We start from the raw sequence: 13,871 nt of genomic DNA on the forward strand, positions 1-13,871 counted from the left end.
TGGCAGCAGGGTTGACATGACCACTCTGCTGTTGGGGAAGGTGGTGGAAGCTTTCTCTATCACTCTTCTGAGTGACTCTGACACTCTCTCCTGCTGTCTCTCTCTCTCTCTCTCTCTGTCTCATTGTGTCATGTGGATTACTGTTAATTTATCATGCTGATCTGTTCTGTACGACATCTATTGCACGTCTGTCCGTCCTGGAAGAGGGATCCCTCCTCAGTTGCTCTTCCTGAGGTTTCTACCGTTTTTTCCCCGTTAAAGGGTTTTTTGGGGAGTTTTTCCTGATCAGCTGTGAGGGTCATAAGGACAGAGGGATGTCGTATGCTGTAAAGCCCTGTGAGGCAAATTGTGATTTGTGATATTGGGCTTTATAAATAAAATTGACTGATTGATATTCCGAGGTGCTTCTCAATGTCAACAGTGCTTTCTTGGCACAGTGGGTCCTTTCAAGTCAAATCCTCTCAATTCAAGTCTCAACAAGTGGTTCCAAGTCAACCTACTTTATTGCCTTACATTTTAGCAGTGTAAACGTTGTCGTGTCAGTATGACTCGGTGTTGAGATGCATTTAGAGGAGCATAGAGACACGTTCACAAACGCAGACTTTGACTACATCATTAATAAATTCCAGCTCACTGGTCCACTGAGCCGTTCCTATTTTGCTGTGGTCCAAAACTGAGTGCTTATCCTGCCGTGCTGCGCTGATGATGTTACGGCGCCACCACATCGGCATTATTACTACTATTATTATTAACCGCAAATACAAATGACAGAAATCCACAGATAAAATACTGTTTCCTGTTAGAGTCAGATTTTTGTTGAGAGCTGGAGGCGGGATAAAATTTGACGGAGGCAGCTGACTCATGATTCTCTCTGCAGGAAACATTAGCCGACCTAATAAAGTATCTTGCTAATTACTGACCACAGTTTATCCTGACATCAACATGCTTATTTCACTGTGACGTAACACTTTGTTCAGGAACTGCTGAGGGGAAGAAAACAGGGAACAGGACTGTGGTGCTTTAACAGTGCTGACGGCACCGGACGGGCCGCTCAGGTGTCCTTTTCGTCCTCTGACCGAAGGACTTGGTCCTCGCTGGATTCAGAGGATGTAGTTTAAAAATCCTTAGTTGACTTTAAGAAGCACCAGGAATGCTCTGAACTCTCTGCTGTCCGCCCTCAGACCGGCTCATTTGAACTAAGCTCTTGTGGCAGCCAATCATAAATGAGCCCCTGAGCTGGCAATGATGCGTTTCCTGTTTTCACTTCTCTCATTCTGGTAATTCTTTGTTTTCAGTGGCTTTGAGGAAGATCGACACCATCCACCTCCCCTCTGTGGACAAACCCAGCCAGCCTCCTGACCTCCTTCACAAACCCTCCTCCTCCTCCTCCTCCTTCTCCTCCCAGCCTGACCCCCAGAAGTCTCCTTCCTTCATTGACGCCTCCCCTAAACACCCCCTCACCCCGGTAGACTCCGCCCAGAGAGCCCCATTAGCTGAGAAACCCCCATCATCCAACCTCCCCCCCAAACCTCACCTATCTGACCTCCCCCCAAAGCCCCTCTTCAAAGACCTCCCACCCAAACCGCCACTCAGCGAAAGGCCCTGCCCCTCCCCTGTTGCTATGGAGATGCAGGGATCCAGGCTGGTGGTGGCAGCAGAGAGCCAGCAGGAGGAGGCATCACCTCGGCCGGCAGCTGAAGATACTGATGAGGCTGTGGAGACGCCCGTCCCTCTGCCACGTAAAATCAACTCTGTGAGTTCGTCATCTTCAGTCAATAAAGACGAAGATGAGGCCAACAGACACGTCACATGGTTCATGTCTCTGTGTCTCCAGGTGAAGACTAAAATCCGGCGGGTGAAAACCATCTACGACTGTCAGGCTGACAATGACGATGAGCTGACCTTTGCTGAGGGAGAAGTCATCATTGTCACTGGAGAGGAGGACCAGGAGTGGTGGGTAAGTAATGCTCAGCGTCATCGTCATCATCATCATCATTAAACTAACCCGCCGAGTTCTTTTCCTCCACCTGCTGCTCCGCCCAGCTGAGAGGACTAATGCTCCACCTTCAGGATCTTAACTCCCTGCTGTGAATGTTGTTCTCAGATCGGACACGTCGAGGGACAGCCGGACAGAAAAGGCGTCTTCCCCATGTCCTTCGTTTACATCCTCTCTGACTGACAACCACAGAGACAAGTGTGAGGCCGCCGCCACCGCCGCCACAAGCCCCGCCCACACACAGAGGTCACACAGGTGACAGTGGCTGGAGTCAGTTGGTCAGTGATGCCAACAGGAACAAACTAACTGCACCTGGATGTAAATAGACTATTATTCTGCCTGACAGTCTTACCATAGCAACAGTGTTACCATAGCAACCCAGCATGCAGACCCAAGCGGGCCAGTAGCAAAACAATCTGCAGAGTAGGAAAAGGTCAGAGGTCACTGGGAGCAGGATTCTGATTGGACAGCAGCTCGTCTCACCACCAGCCAATCACAGAAGCACAACTGAAGGAAAGAGGCACAACATCCATCTGACGTCTGTCTCTGTCCTTTGTGTCCGTCCAGCTTGTCCTGGCTCCCAACTCGTCAAAAAACAGAGCTTTGTCAGTGGACACTGGCGTCAGACACGGACGCAAAGAGGCGCCTCACCCTGAGATGCAGTCAGTTTGTAATGTTGCCAGCAGCAACCGTCACATAAAGAGTGAGTCTGTAATCAGAGGACGGGGATGGAGGTGGACGAGACCAATAGACACTGAACCTTCACCCTGGACGCCGCTGTTCGTGTCACGTTTGAATTTTAAACCAAACCAGGATGTTTTTTTTAAACCTAACTGCGTGATTTTTTTTTCCTGAACTGAAGGAAATAAAAGTAAATTTGAGGTGTTTCATAGACGCTGTAACTTTATTTTGAAAAGGCTGTTGGCATGTAATGAGCACAAACTGAGCACTTCCTGTGAAAACAGAAGTTTATTTTGAAAAAAAACAAACAAAACACGATGATGTAACAAACTGAAACACTGTCCCTGGACGTCTGTAACAGAGCCGTGCAGGTCCAATGACAAGGAGTCGGTAATTGATGAGTTGGGATGAGAACGTGTCGTCCTGTCTCACCTCATGCAGAGGAAATGGCAGCGACGTCCTCATCCTCCTCACAGCTAAGCAGGAGCACTTCCTGTGTGTGGATGTCCACAGATCATGAACCTGAGTGGCTGGACTGATGCAGTCTGACTGTTTCCTGTTTACCTGTGTCAAACAGCCAACTGGCTTCATCTGTTGGCATCAGAAACTGAAGGTCATTCACAAAACAGACTCGCCATCAATAGGAGGCGTCATGTCGGGAGAGACTAATGTGCGGGTAAAGGTAGCGAGCATTCAGTGTACGTCTCCACAGACAGAGGTGTTAGGGGCAATAGCAAGTGAACCCAAATGCAGACACGAGCGGGAGCCAGGAATCAGTTAACTGTATTTATTGTAGAGCCAGGGATACAGGGGTTGGAGGTAGGGCAGCAGGTTGGGGAGCGGATCCAGAGGAGTTGAGGGAGAGCATGAGACTGAAGATACACAGGAGCAAAAATTAGTCACGGGAAAAACTTCCAAAAAACAGAGCACAAATTCAAGGCTTGAGCGTAACACTAACTATGTAGAGATTACAATCTGGCGAGTGGAGATGGCAGAGCTGAGTATAAGAAGAGGTCTTGATTATGGCAATGAGGTGCACCTGGTGGCTCCGCCCTGACTCCGGCATACCTGCAGACACAGAGAGAGAGAGAGAGAGAGAGAGAGAGAGGAGGGGGAGGAAGACGGCTACTGTGACGTCATTCCAGGGGCCGATGTAACAGTACCCCCCCCTCTATGGGCGCCACCTGGCGTCCGACCAGGCTTGTCAGGGTGGGTGGCATGGAACTCCCATACGAGGGAGGGGTCCAGAATCTATTTATGGGGCACCCAGCAGCGCTCCTCGGGTCCTTTTCTTTCCCAATCCACTAAATACTGTAAACCACGGCCCCCCGTGGCGCACATCCAACAGCCGTCGAACTGTATAAGCCAGATGGTTGTCGATCATCCGGGGTGGTGGAGGCACTGCAACAGGAGGGGACAAAGGGCTGCAGCGGACAGGCTTAATGAGGGAAACATGGAAGGTGGGGTGAATCCTGAGAGAGGTTGGCAGTTTTAGGCGTACAGCAGGGGGATTAATGACACTCAATTTCAAAAGGACCAATGAACCGAGGGGCAAGTTTCTTTGAGTCAACTTTCAGGGGGAGATCCTTGGAAGAAAGCCATACCTTTTGGCCAGGGGCATATACTGGAGTGGGGGCAGGATGACAGTTGGCTTGAATCTGGGACCTGGTGGAAGCACGGAGAAGAGCAGCCCTAGCCTTGGGATTGAAGGTACTGCAACCTCTGCTTCCTGAGATGGGAATTGCGGGGGTTGGTAACCGAGTGTGCATTCAAAAGGTGACATACCAGAGGAAGCGTTGACCAGGGTGTTGTGGGCGTATTCCACCCAAGCCAGTTGTGCACTCCAGGAGGATGGGCTGGTGGAAGTCACACAACGTAGAGCTGTTTCCATCTCTTGGTTGGCCCGCTCAGTCTGGCCGTTAGACTGTGGGAAAGGCTGAGGAAAGGCTGACATTAGTGTCAAGGGCAGAACAGAAAGCTTTCCATACCTGGGAGGTGAACTGAGGTCCTCAGAGACGATGTCAGAAGGGATGTCATGCAGACGAAACACATGAGTAACCATGAGGTCAGCAGTCTCCCTGGAGGAGGGGAGCTTGGGTATGGCAAGCCGGCGGCGGGTTTAGTTGAGGTCTTGTTTTGGGCACAGACCGAGCAGGCAGAGACAAACTCTGGAACATCCCTCTCCAAGGATGGCCACCAGAAGCTGCGACGCAGGAAGGCAAGTGTCCGATTAACACCAGGGTGGCAGGTCAGATGGGTGGAATGGGTCCACTGGAGAACAGCAGAGTGTACAGAATCAGGAACAAACAAGGCATTAATGGGACCGTTACCTGGATCAGGTTGATTCTGCTGAGCTTGACGAACATGTGATTCAGTCTCCTAAGCAACAGCGGCAACAATGCATGTGGATGGCAGGATGGGGTCTGGCTTAGAACTGCAGCTGTCAGCAGTGAACTGGCGGGAAAGGGCGTCTGGCTTGACGTTTCTAGATCCAGGGCGATAAGTGAGTGAGAAATTGAACCGACCAAAAAACAGAGCCCACCTTGCTTGTCGGGAGTTGAGACAGTTCTTGTGATCCGTCCAGACTATGAAGGAGTGAGCAGCACCTTCTAGCCAGTGATGCCATTCCTCTAAGGCTAACTTGACTGCCAGGAGTTCACGGTTTCCAATGTCGTAGGTCATTTCTGCAGATGAGAGTTTTCGGGAAAAGAATGCACATGGCTGAAGTTTATGGTCAGAAGGGGAACGTTGGGATAACACTGCACCTACCCAGCCAGGAATCAGTTAATTGTATTTATTGTAGAGCCAGAGAGAGAGAGAGAGAGAGAGAGAGAGGGAGAGAGGGAGGGGAAGACAGCTACTGTGATGTCATTCCAGGGGCCGATGTAATACAGAAGTGCGTGGTTAATAATGAATGGCTTCTGAACAACAAATTAAAAACCCGACTCAGGAGAGGACGACTGTGAGGCGCTGTGAGGCTCACCTGTGAGAGCATGGAGAAAGGCCTTGTGCTTGCTGCAGTGGCAGCAGGGTCGATTTCGACTCACGGCTCTTTGCTGCGTGTCATCCCATCTGTCTCTGCCCCATCACGCTGATACTGTCCCATCACATAAAGGCTGAACAGTCAAAAAACAAAAAAAAATCTTTAAAAAAAACAAGGCCAACTGTCGCTGAGCAGGATGTGAACTCTCTGGTCAGGTTGAGGGGCGGGGCTCCAGTCAGCTGTGTTAAAGGGAAAAAGCATCAAGACAACAGAGCGCCAGTGTGGGCACGTATCCGGGCCAGATAACCTTATCACTGTGTTTCTACTGTGTGTGATCTGTGTCAGCGAACCAGAGTCAGAGCCTCGTTACTGCTCCCTGTCATTGCTGCTCAGGCCTGATGATGACACAAAGTCACAGTAACAGAGTAAAATACTGTGGAAATGTTTTGGAAATATGTCAGTCCAGATGTGTGGAACAAAAAGGGACGATTGTCCGTCAGAGTAGATTCAGGGTCACTGTTCTTAAACACACACGTTTCATGATCCTGGTGTGACGTTTAATGAGAGCGATGTTTGTTTCAGCCTCCCTCTCTGTCCAACTCTCGTGTTTCCTCCTGAATCTTTTACACTTAAACAGCAGGAAGAAGAAGAAGAAGAAGAAGAAGAAGAAGAAGAAGAAGAAGAAGAAGACGTCCACCCTGTGATTCACATTAACTCCTGAATGTTCTGTGTTCTTCCTTGGTTGGTTTCATCCTTCCACCAAGTTTCATAAAAATCTGGAGCCGTATTCACAAACGTCCTGAGAATCAGTCAGGGGTCAGAGGTTAGGATGATTCAGGAATGTTTTCAGAGAAAGTTTGAGTGATGAAGGGACAGAAACTGTGACCTCAGTGAGGAGGTGTGGTCGACCCTGTTGTTAGGTGTGATGTGATTGGTTGTCAGAGACACGCCCCTCTGTGAGCCTGTAAGGTGTGAGGACACCCAGTGGACATGAGATGAACTGCATCACAATATGAGACTGAAGGTGTTGTTACTGTTAAGCCCCGTCTCCACCAAACCCTTTCAGTCCAGCACCTGTGGAACCAGCAGTAAGCCTTCAGACATGGTACCTAGACCCTGGGTGTGTTCAGACAGTCCTCTTAAATGTGGGCGGGGTTGTTGTCACTCACTGCTCCGTCCAGCACTCGCTGTATTTCCTCATCAGCGGTGACACAGATGGAAGTCTGCACCTGGTTTATCGTCCACAGAACGAGGCTGCACGCCCACATTTTCACAACAAAATAGAACAGGCTGCAGTGAGAGTCTCTCTCCATGGGATATTTCAAAATAGCAGCTTTGTGCATTTAGTCCTTCTCAGGCAAGCTCAGGGGTTTAGTGTTGCTGTAGCCCACAGGAAGTGAGGATTAGAATATATGACCTTCATATAATCCGCTCCAAATGAATCTATATTTTTAAAGTCATTACTAAAAGTGTGTGTCATATAAAAACTAAAGTGATGGTCAAAGTTGTCACAGTGAAATTTAAGGTGTGCTGATGGATTCACGTCATCAACTCATGCATTGAGTAACATTACAAGTTAACGTTCCACCTTAAAAGTTGCCGGCAGTCGGCCCAGTGAATGAAGTTATTTTTTTCTCTTTCATTTTATAGTTGTAGTTTACTGATGTATGAACAGAGGTTACATAAAACCAGAGTGAGCGTCCTCTACTGACCAATCAGACTGCAGGGTTTCTAGCTCCACCTTTTAGTACCAGATCTGTGTGCTAGGTACCCCAACAGAGGGGGGACCAAACATGGGGACGCTAAGGAACGCTTCTGTTGGGACCATCCACAACTTTCACTGTGGAGACAGAAACTATGAACAGCTGGGAGGAGGCGGGGCTTCAGTCGTGATCACTGCTGATGAAGGTTGAGACAGACTCAACTCATTACTGATGTGTTTTTACAGTTTTTCTCAGTGATGTCATGATTTTATTTCCAGTGTTATAGTGTTGTTTCATTGGGTGGGAAATGTGTGCGTCTCCCTGATGACATAATCTAATCTGTAGCATTTCATTTCCTCTGTCCACCACGTTTGGAGAATATTTTCCTGACCTCTCTGTGTTTCCACCATTTTCTCCTCTGATTCACAAACTCTATAAGTCCTCCTCCTCCTAAAGTAATAAATAAGAGGGAACGACCCCTCACCTCCTGACTCAGATTCAAAATAGTTCCATGTCAGATACACTCTAACTGTATTTACTGTACCTACGTGTATAAAACACACACCTGTACCTGTACATACTGCACACCTGTTTACACCTGTTTCTGTCGTGATTTATCCTGTTTCCTCTCAGCATAGTCTCACTCTGATTTCAGTCTGAACAACTCAAGAGGAGAAGTCGAATACGACTCCCAGAGAGCATTGCTGTAAGAGTCATGCCATCAGAAAGCTTCAGGTGTAAACCAATAAGGAGACCCAGGGGTGAGATGTAGCTGTAACAGATGGAGGACCCAGGATTGAGCCCTGAGGGACACCACAGCTGTCAGAACAAAACCAGTCAGGATCAGTTTGTGTTCAGAGGATTAAAAATCTGTCCTTAAGACGTTTTAGTTAAACTGCAGTAAATTCACCACTGATTTTTTTTAACCTTTTTATTTTAATAAAGATAAACTCACTAGAGACACAGCATCCTCAGTTCACCAAACCTCCTCCAGACTCACTGAGACATTCAGACTGAATCCTCTCATTACTCCCATCAATTAATTGTAACAATATAATTAACATATGTATTTTAAAGTGATTCATTAATGGATATATTAAGGTATTTTAAGGGTTAAACTCCCTTTCAATTGATTAAACAACATGAAAGAAGTTCATTAATTTATACATTAAAATAACTTAATTTATCAAGCAATCTTAAACCCTTAATTTAAACCATTAAATGAAATATGATCCATTAGTTTTCCATGAATTATCCCCAAATTTCAGGGTCCCTGTAATGTTACTCTGAAAAACAGTTTTTACCCTTTAAATAATAATAAAAAAAACCCCTCTTAATAACCTGGAAATTAAAGTCATGTTCTTCTTGAAATCTCCTTTATTAAGTGCTTTTTAAGTTACATTTTTTTAGTGGGTTTAGTTTTTATGAATTAAAGGCATGGTTCAATTTTAAGTTTTTTTTTAAAGGGGTTATTTAAGGCATGACTAAGGGATTGTTGTTCTGTGTTTTGATGGAGTAATAAAATCAGGGAGTGTCTTCTGTTGTCACATGATTTTATTATTTTTTGATGCCAGATAAAGAGACATTCTGGTTAGCCTAGCTTAGCACAAAGACTGGAGACAGAAGGGAACAGTTAGCCTAGCATGTAACTTCACTGTCAGTTAAACTTATCACCAAAGAAAACAGAAAACATTATTATGACCTTAATGTCTCGGTCAGGTTCATGTCAGAATAAATAAATAAAATTGTTGTTGCCTCTCATACTTGTGTTATGTTTTTCCATAATGAGTTAATGATCTGGTCGTTAAGAGTTTAACCTTTATTTATTCACAGTTTGTGTCTGAAGGAGAATTAAACTGATTTCAATAAAAGGTCTTTTGACTGAAGATGTTTGTTTATGTTGTTTTATGTGAAATATGACCTGAAGGAAAACTCATCAGTCTGTTCCTGCAACACTGCTCTGCTGCCGGGACTGAGTTGGGACTGAGCTGGGACTGAGCCGGGACTGAGTTGGGACTGAGTTGGGACTGAGCCGGGACTGAGTTGGGACTGAGTTGGGACTGAGCTGGGACTGAGTTGGGACTGAGCTGGGACTGAGTTGGGACTGAGCTGGGACTGAGCCGGGACTGAGTTGGGACTGAGCTGGGACTGAGCTGGGACTGAGCTGGGACTGAGCCGGGACTGAGTTGGGACTGAGCTGAGACTGAGCTGGGACTGAGTTGGGACTGAGTTGGGACTGAGCTGGGACTGAGTTGGGACTGAGCTGGGACTGAGCCGGGACTGAGTTGGGACTGAGTTGGGACTGAGCTGGGACTGAGCTGGGACTGAGCTGGGACTGAGTTGGGACTGAGTTGGGACTGAGCTGGGACTGAGTTGGGACTGAGCTGGGACTGAGCTGGGACTGAGTTGGGACTGAGCCGGGACTGAGTTGGTACTGAGTTGGGACTGAGCTGGGACTGAGCTGGGACTGAGTTGGGACTGAGCCGGGACTGAGTTGGGACTGAGTTGGGACTGAGCCGGGACTGAGCCGGGACTGAGCCGGGGCTGAGCCGGGGCTGAGCCGGGACTGAGTTGGGACTGAACTGGGACTGAGCTGGGACTGAGCTGGGACTGAGCTGGGACTGAGTTGGGACTGAGCTGGGACTGAGTTGGGACTGAGTTGGGACTGAGCCGGGACTGAGTTGGGACTGAGCTGGGACTGAGTTGGGACTGAGCTGGGACTGAGCCGGGACTGAGTTGGGACTGAGCTGGGACTGAGTTGGGACTGAGCCGGGACTGAGTTGGGACTGAGTTGGGACTGAGCTGGGACTGAGTTGGGACTGAGCTGGGACTGAGTTGGGACTGAGCCGGGACTGAGTTGGGACTGAGTTGGGACTGAGCTGGGACTGAGTTGGGACTGAGCTGAGACTGAGCTGGGACTGAGTTGGGACTGAGCCGGGACTGAGCCGGGACTGAGTTGGGACTGAGCTGGGACTGAGTTGGGACTGAGCCGGGACTGAGTTGGTACTGAGTTGGGACTGAGCTGGGACTGAGCTGGGACTGAGTTGGGACTGAGCCGGGACTGAGTTGGGACTGAGTTGGGACTGAGCTGGGACTGAGTTGGGACTGAACTGGGACTGAGCTGGGACTGAGTTGGGACTGAGCTGGGACTGAGCTGGGACTGAGCTGGGACTGAGTTGGGACTGAGCCGGGACTGAGCCGGGGCTGAGCCGGGGCTGAGCCGGGACTGAGTTGGGACTGAGCTGGGACTGAGCTGGGACTGAGTTGGGACTGAGCTGGGACTGAGCTGGGACTGAGTTGGGACTGAGCTGGGACTGAGTTGGGACTGAGTTGGGACTGAGCCGGGACTGAGTTGGGACTGAGCTGGGACTGAGTTGGGACTGAGCTGGGACTGAGCCGGGACTGAGTTGGGACTAAGCTGGGACTGAGCCGGGACTGAGTTGGGACTGAGCTGGGACTGAGCCGGGGCTGAGCCGGGACTGAGTTGGGACTGAGCTGGGACTGAGTTGGGACTGAGCTGGGACTGAGCTGGGACTGAGCCGGGACTGAGTTGGGACTGAGCTGGGACTGAGTTGGGACTGAGCCGGGACTGAGTTGGGACTGAGTTGGGACTGAGCTGGGACTGAGTTGGGACTGAGCTGAGACTGAGCCGGGACTGAGCTGGGACTGAGCTGGGACTGAGTTGGGACTGAGTTGGGACTGAGCTGGGACTGAGCTGGGACTGAGCTGGGACTGAGCTGGGACTGAGCTGGGACTGAGTTGGGACTGAGTTGGGACTGAGCTGGGACTGAGCCGGGGCTGAGCCGGGACTGAGTTGGGACTGAACTGGGACTGAGCTGGGACTGAGTTAGGACTGAGCTGGGACTGAGTTGGGACTGAACTGGGACTGAGCTGGGACTGAGTTAGGACTGAGTTGGGACTGAGCTGGGACTGAGCTGGGACTGAGCTGGGACTGAGTTGGGACTGAGTTGGGACTGAGCTGGGACTGAGCTGGGACTGAGTTGGGACTGAGCTGAGACTGAGCTGGGACTGAGTTGGGACTGAGCTGGGACTGAGCTGGGACTGAGCTGGGACTGAGTTGGGACTGAGTTGGGACTGAGCTGGGACTGAGTTGGGACTGAGTTGGGACTGAGCTGAGACTGAGCTGGGACTGAGTTGGGACTGAGCTGGGACTGAGTTGGGACTGAGTTGGGACTGAGCCGGGACTGAGCCGGGACTGAGCTGGGACTGAGTTGGGACTGAGTTGGGACTGAGCTGGGACTGAGCTGGGACTGAGCCGGGGCTGAGCCGGGACTGAGTTGGGACTGAACTGGGACTGAGTTAGGACTGAGTTAGGACTGAGCTGGGACTGAGCTGGGACTGAGCTGGGACTGAGCTGGGACTGAGTTGGGACTGAGTTGGGACTGAGCTGAGACTGAGCTGGGACTGAGTTGGGACTGAGCCGGGACTGAGTTGGGACTGAGCCGGGACTGAGTTGGGACTGAGCTGAGACTGAGCCGGGACTGAGCCGGGGCTGAGCCGGGACTGAGCCGGGACTGAGCTGGGACTGAGCTGGGACTGAGTTGGGACTGAGTTGGGACTGAGCTGGGACTGAGCCGGGACTGAGTTGGGACTGAGCTGGGACTGAGCCGGGACTGAGCCGGGACTGAGTTGGGACTGAGCTGGGACTGAGTTGGGACTGAGCCGGGACTGAGTTGAGACTGAGTTGGGACTGAGCTGGGACTGAGTTGGGACTGAGCCGGGACTGAGTTGGGACTGAGCTGGGACTGAGTTGGGACTGAGCTGGGACTGAGCTGGGACTGAGTTGGGACTGAGTTGGAACTGAGCTGGGACTGAGCTGGGACTGAGCTGGAGCAGCACACTGCATGAAACTCCCAGCCTGTCGTCCTCTCTGTGGTCGGTCCGCTGTCCAATCAGTACTCGACTCACTGCAGTGCCATCATGTGAAAGATGCATCATGGAAAAAAAGTATTTGGTTATAATTTGTGTTTTAATCAAAACTGTGTTCTGAAGTCAATAACCCCTTTTCCACCGCAGGAACTTTTCACATTTACCCGGGATTTTGAAAAGCCTCGGCATATTGACTTGTGGGAGGGGCTGTTGATGACTTGTGGGAGGAGCTGTTGATGGCACTGCACGTATGAGCCACAGGCGGTGGATAAACAGGAAACAGCTGATAGCAGGAATTAGCGAGCAGCTAGTAGCAAGAGGGAAGCACAAATACACTTGTCAGATTTAGGGTGATACCAAAAAGAAGCTCAGGAGACATTTTTACAGTTTTCAGATACAATCTTCTGCTCCAGCCATCTCCAGCTACCCTCATCCGCTTGATCTTTCTTAAATGCCCAGGACATCAGGTATACACCATATGCTAAATAATTTGTGGACACGTCTGGTATCCCTAATCCACCCTTCGTCCTAGGGACAGACATGTTTTTTAAACCAATTCTAGGTTTTATATCTTTCCACAGGAGCAAAGAAAATACTGTATTAATCTCTTTGAAACTTTTCTGAGGGATTTCTAAAGGAATAGCAGAAAAAAGAAAAGCTAATCTCATTGTGAGCACCTCTGCCCTCCCCCACAGTGACAATGGTACGTTTGTCCATCTATTCAAATCATCCAGCACAGTTTTTAATCATTTGGGGCCATTCAACTGAAAAACTCTGTCAATTGGAAATGTGACGTTAACACCAAGATATCGCATACCTTCTGACCTCCACACAACAGGAGTAGAGCTCCATTGACCAGGGTGTGTGAGATGATTTAAAGAGATGGCCTCGCTCTCAGTTGTACCCAGAAACATGCCAAAATAAGTTTAAGCAAAGGGGGCACAGAGTGAGCAGGTCTAGACAATAAATATCGTCTGCGTAAAGGTTAGCTGTTCGCCTGTTCGAGTCCCCGTCCAGACCAAAATATGGAGTGTGGACTGGTGGCTGGAGAGGTGCCAGTTCACCTCCTGGACACTGTCGAGGTGCCCTTGAGCAAGGCACTGAACCCCCCAGCCGCTCTGGGCGCCTGACCAAAGGGCAGCCCCCTCACTCTGACATCTCTCCACTTTGTGCATGTATAGGTCCTGTTTGTGTCTTTCGGACCTGTGTGTAACTGACAAGCAAGAGTGAAAACATTGAATTTCCCCTCAGGGGGATTAATAAAGGAAATAAACTTAAACACATCATTTCCAGCATCAGCCCACTCTGCAGCTCCAGGGAGATGACAACGGATGACGAACACACACACACAGAAATGCCAGTAGGCTGAAAACAAAACAAAAAACAGGAGGAAGAACATTGTCCCTCCTCTATCCATGAACCAACGGGAGCAGGCGTCAAGTCACTCAAAGCGTCCCGCAGTCAGTGATTGGCCAGGTCCTGTCTCACCTGGCTCTCGCCTACTGCTGTGACAGTCATTGATCCTTATCCAAACACAGACGGAAGGTGAGCTCTCAGGTCCTGGTCAGCTTCATCAGGTGCTGCATGAATATATTCTTCACCCACGGTCACAGTAAGT

The 13,871-nt window shown here is 49.6% G+C and overlaps 1 protein-coding gene across 2 annotated transcripts in view; it reads left to right on the forward strand.

Annotated features, from left to right (window-relative positions):
- asap1a (ArfGAP with SH3 domain, ankyrin repeat and PH domain 1a) overlaps window positions 1-9,409 on the forward strand; it is a 43,820-nt gene extending 34,411 nt beyond the window's left edge. For both annotated transcript variants that reach the window (XM_049599272.1, XM_049599271.1), the window contains 3 exons: window positions 1,296-1,753; window positions 1,835-1,957; window positions 2,105-9,409. In XM_049599272.1, coding sequence (XP_049455229.1) covers window positions 1,296-1,753; window positions 1,835-1,957; window positions 2,105-2,179 — 656 coding nt within the window. In that variant the 3' untranslated portion in view covers window positions 2,180-9,409. The remainder of the gene's footprint in view (window positions 1-1,295; window positions 1,754-1,834; window positions 1,958-2,104) is intronic.
- The last annotated feature ends 4,462 nt before the right edge of the window (window positions 9,410-13,871 follow it).

Source organism: Epinephelus fuscoguttatus, linkage group LG15 (assembly GCF_011397635.1).
Source record: "Epinephelus fuscoguttatus linkage group LG15, E.fuscoguttatus.final_Chr_v1".
Classification (NCBI taxonomy): Eukaryota; Metazoa; Chordata; class Actinopteri; order Perciformes; family Serranidae; genus Epinephelus; species Epinephelus fuscoguttatus.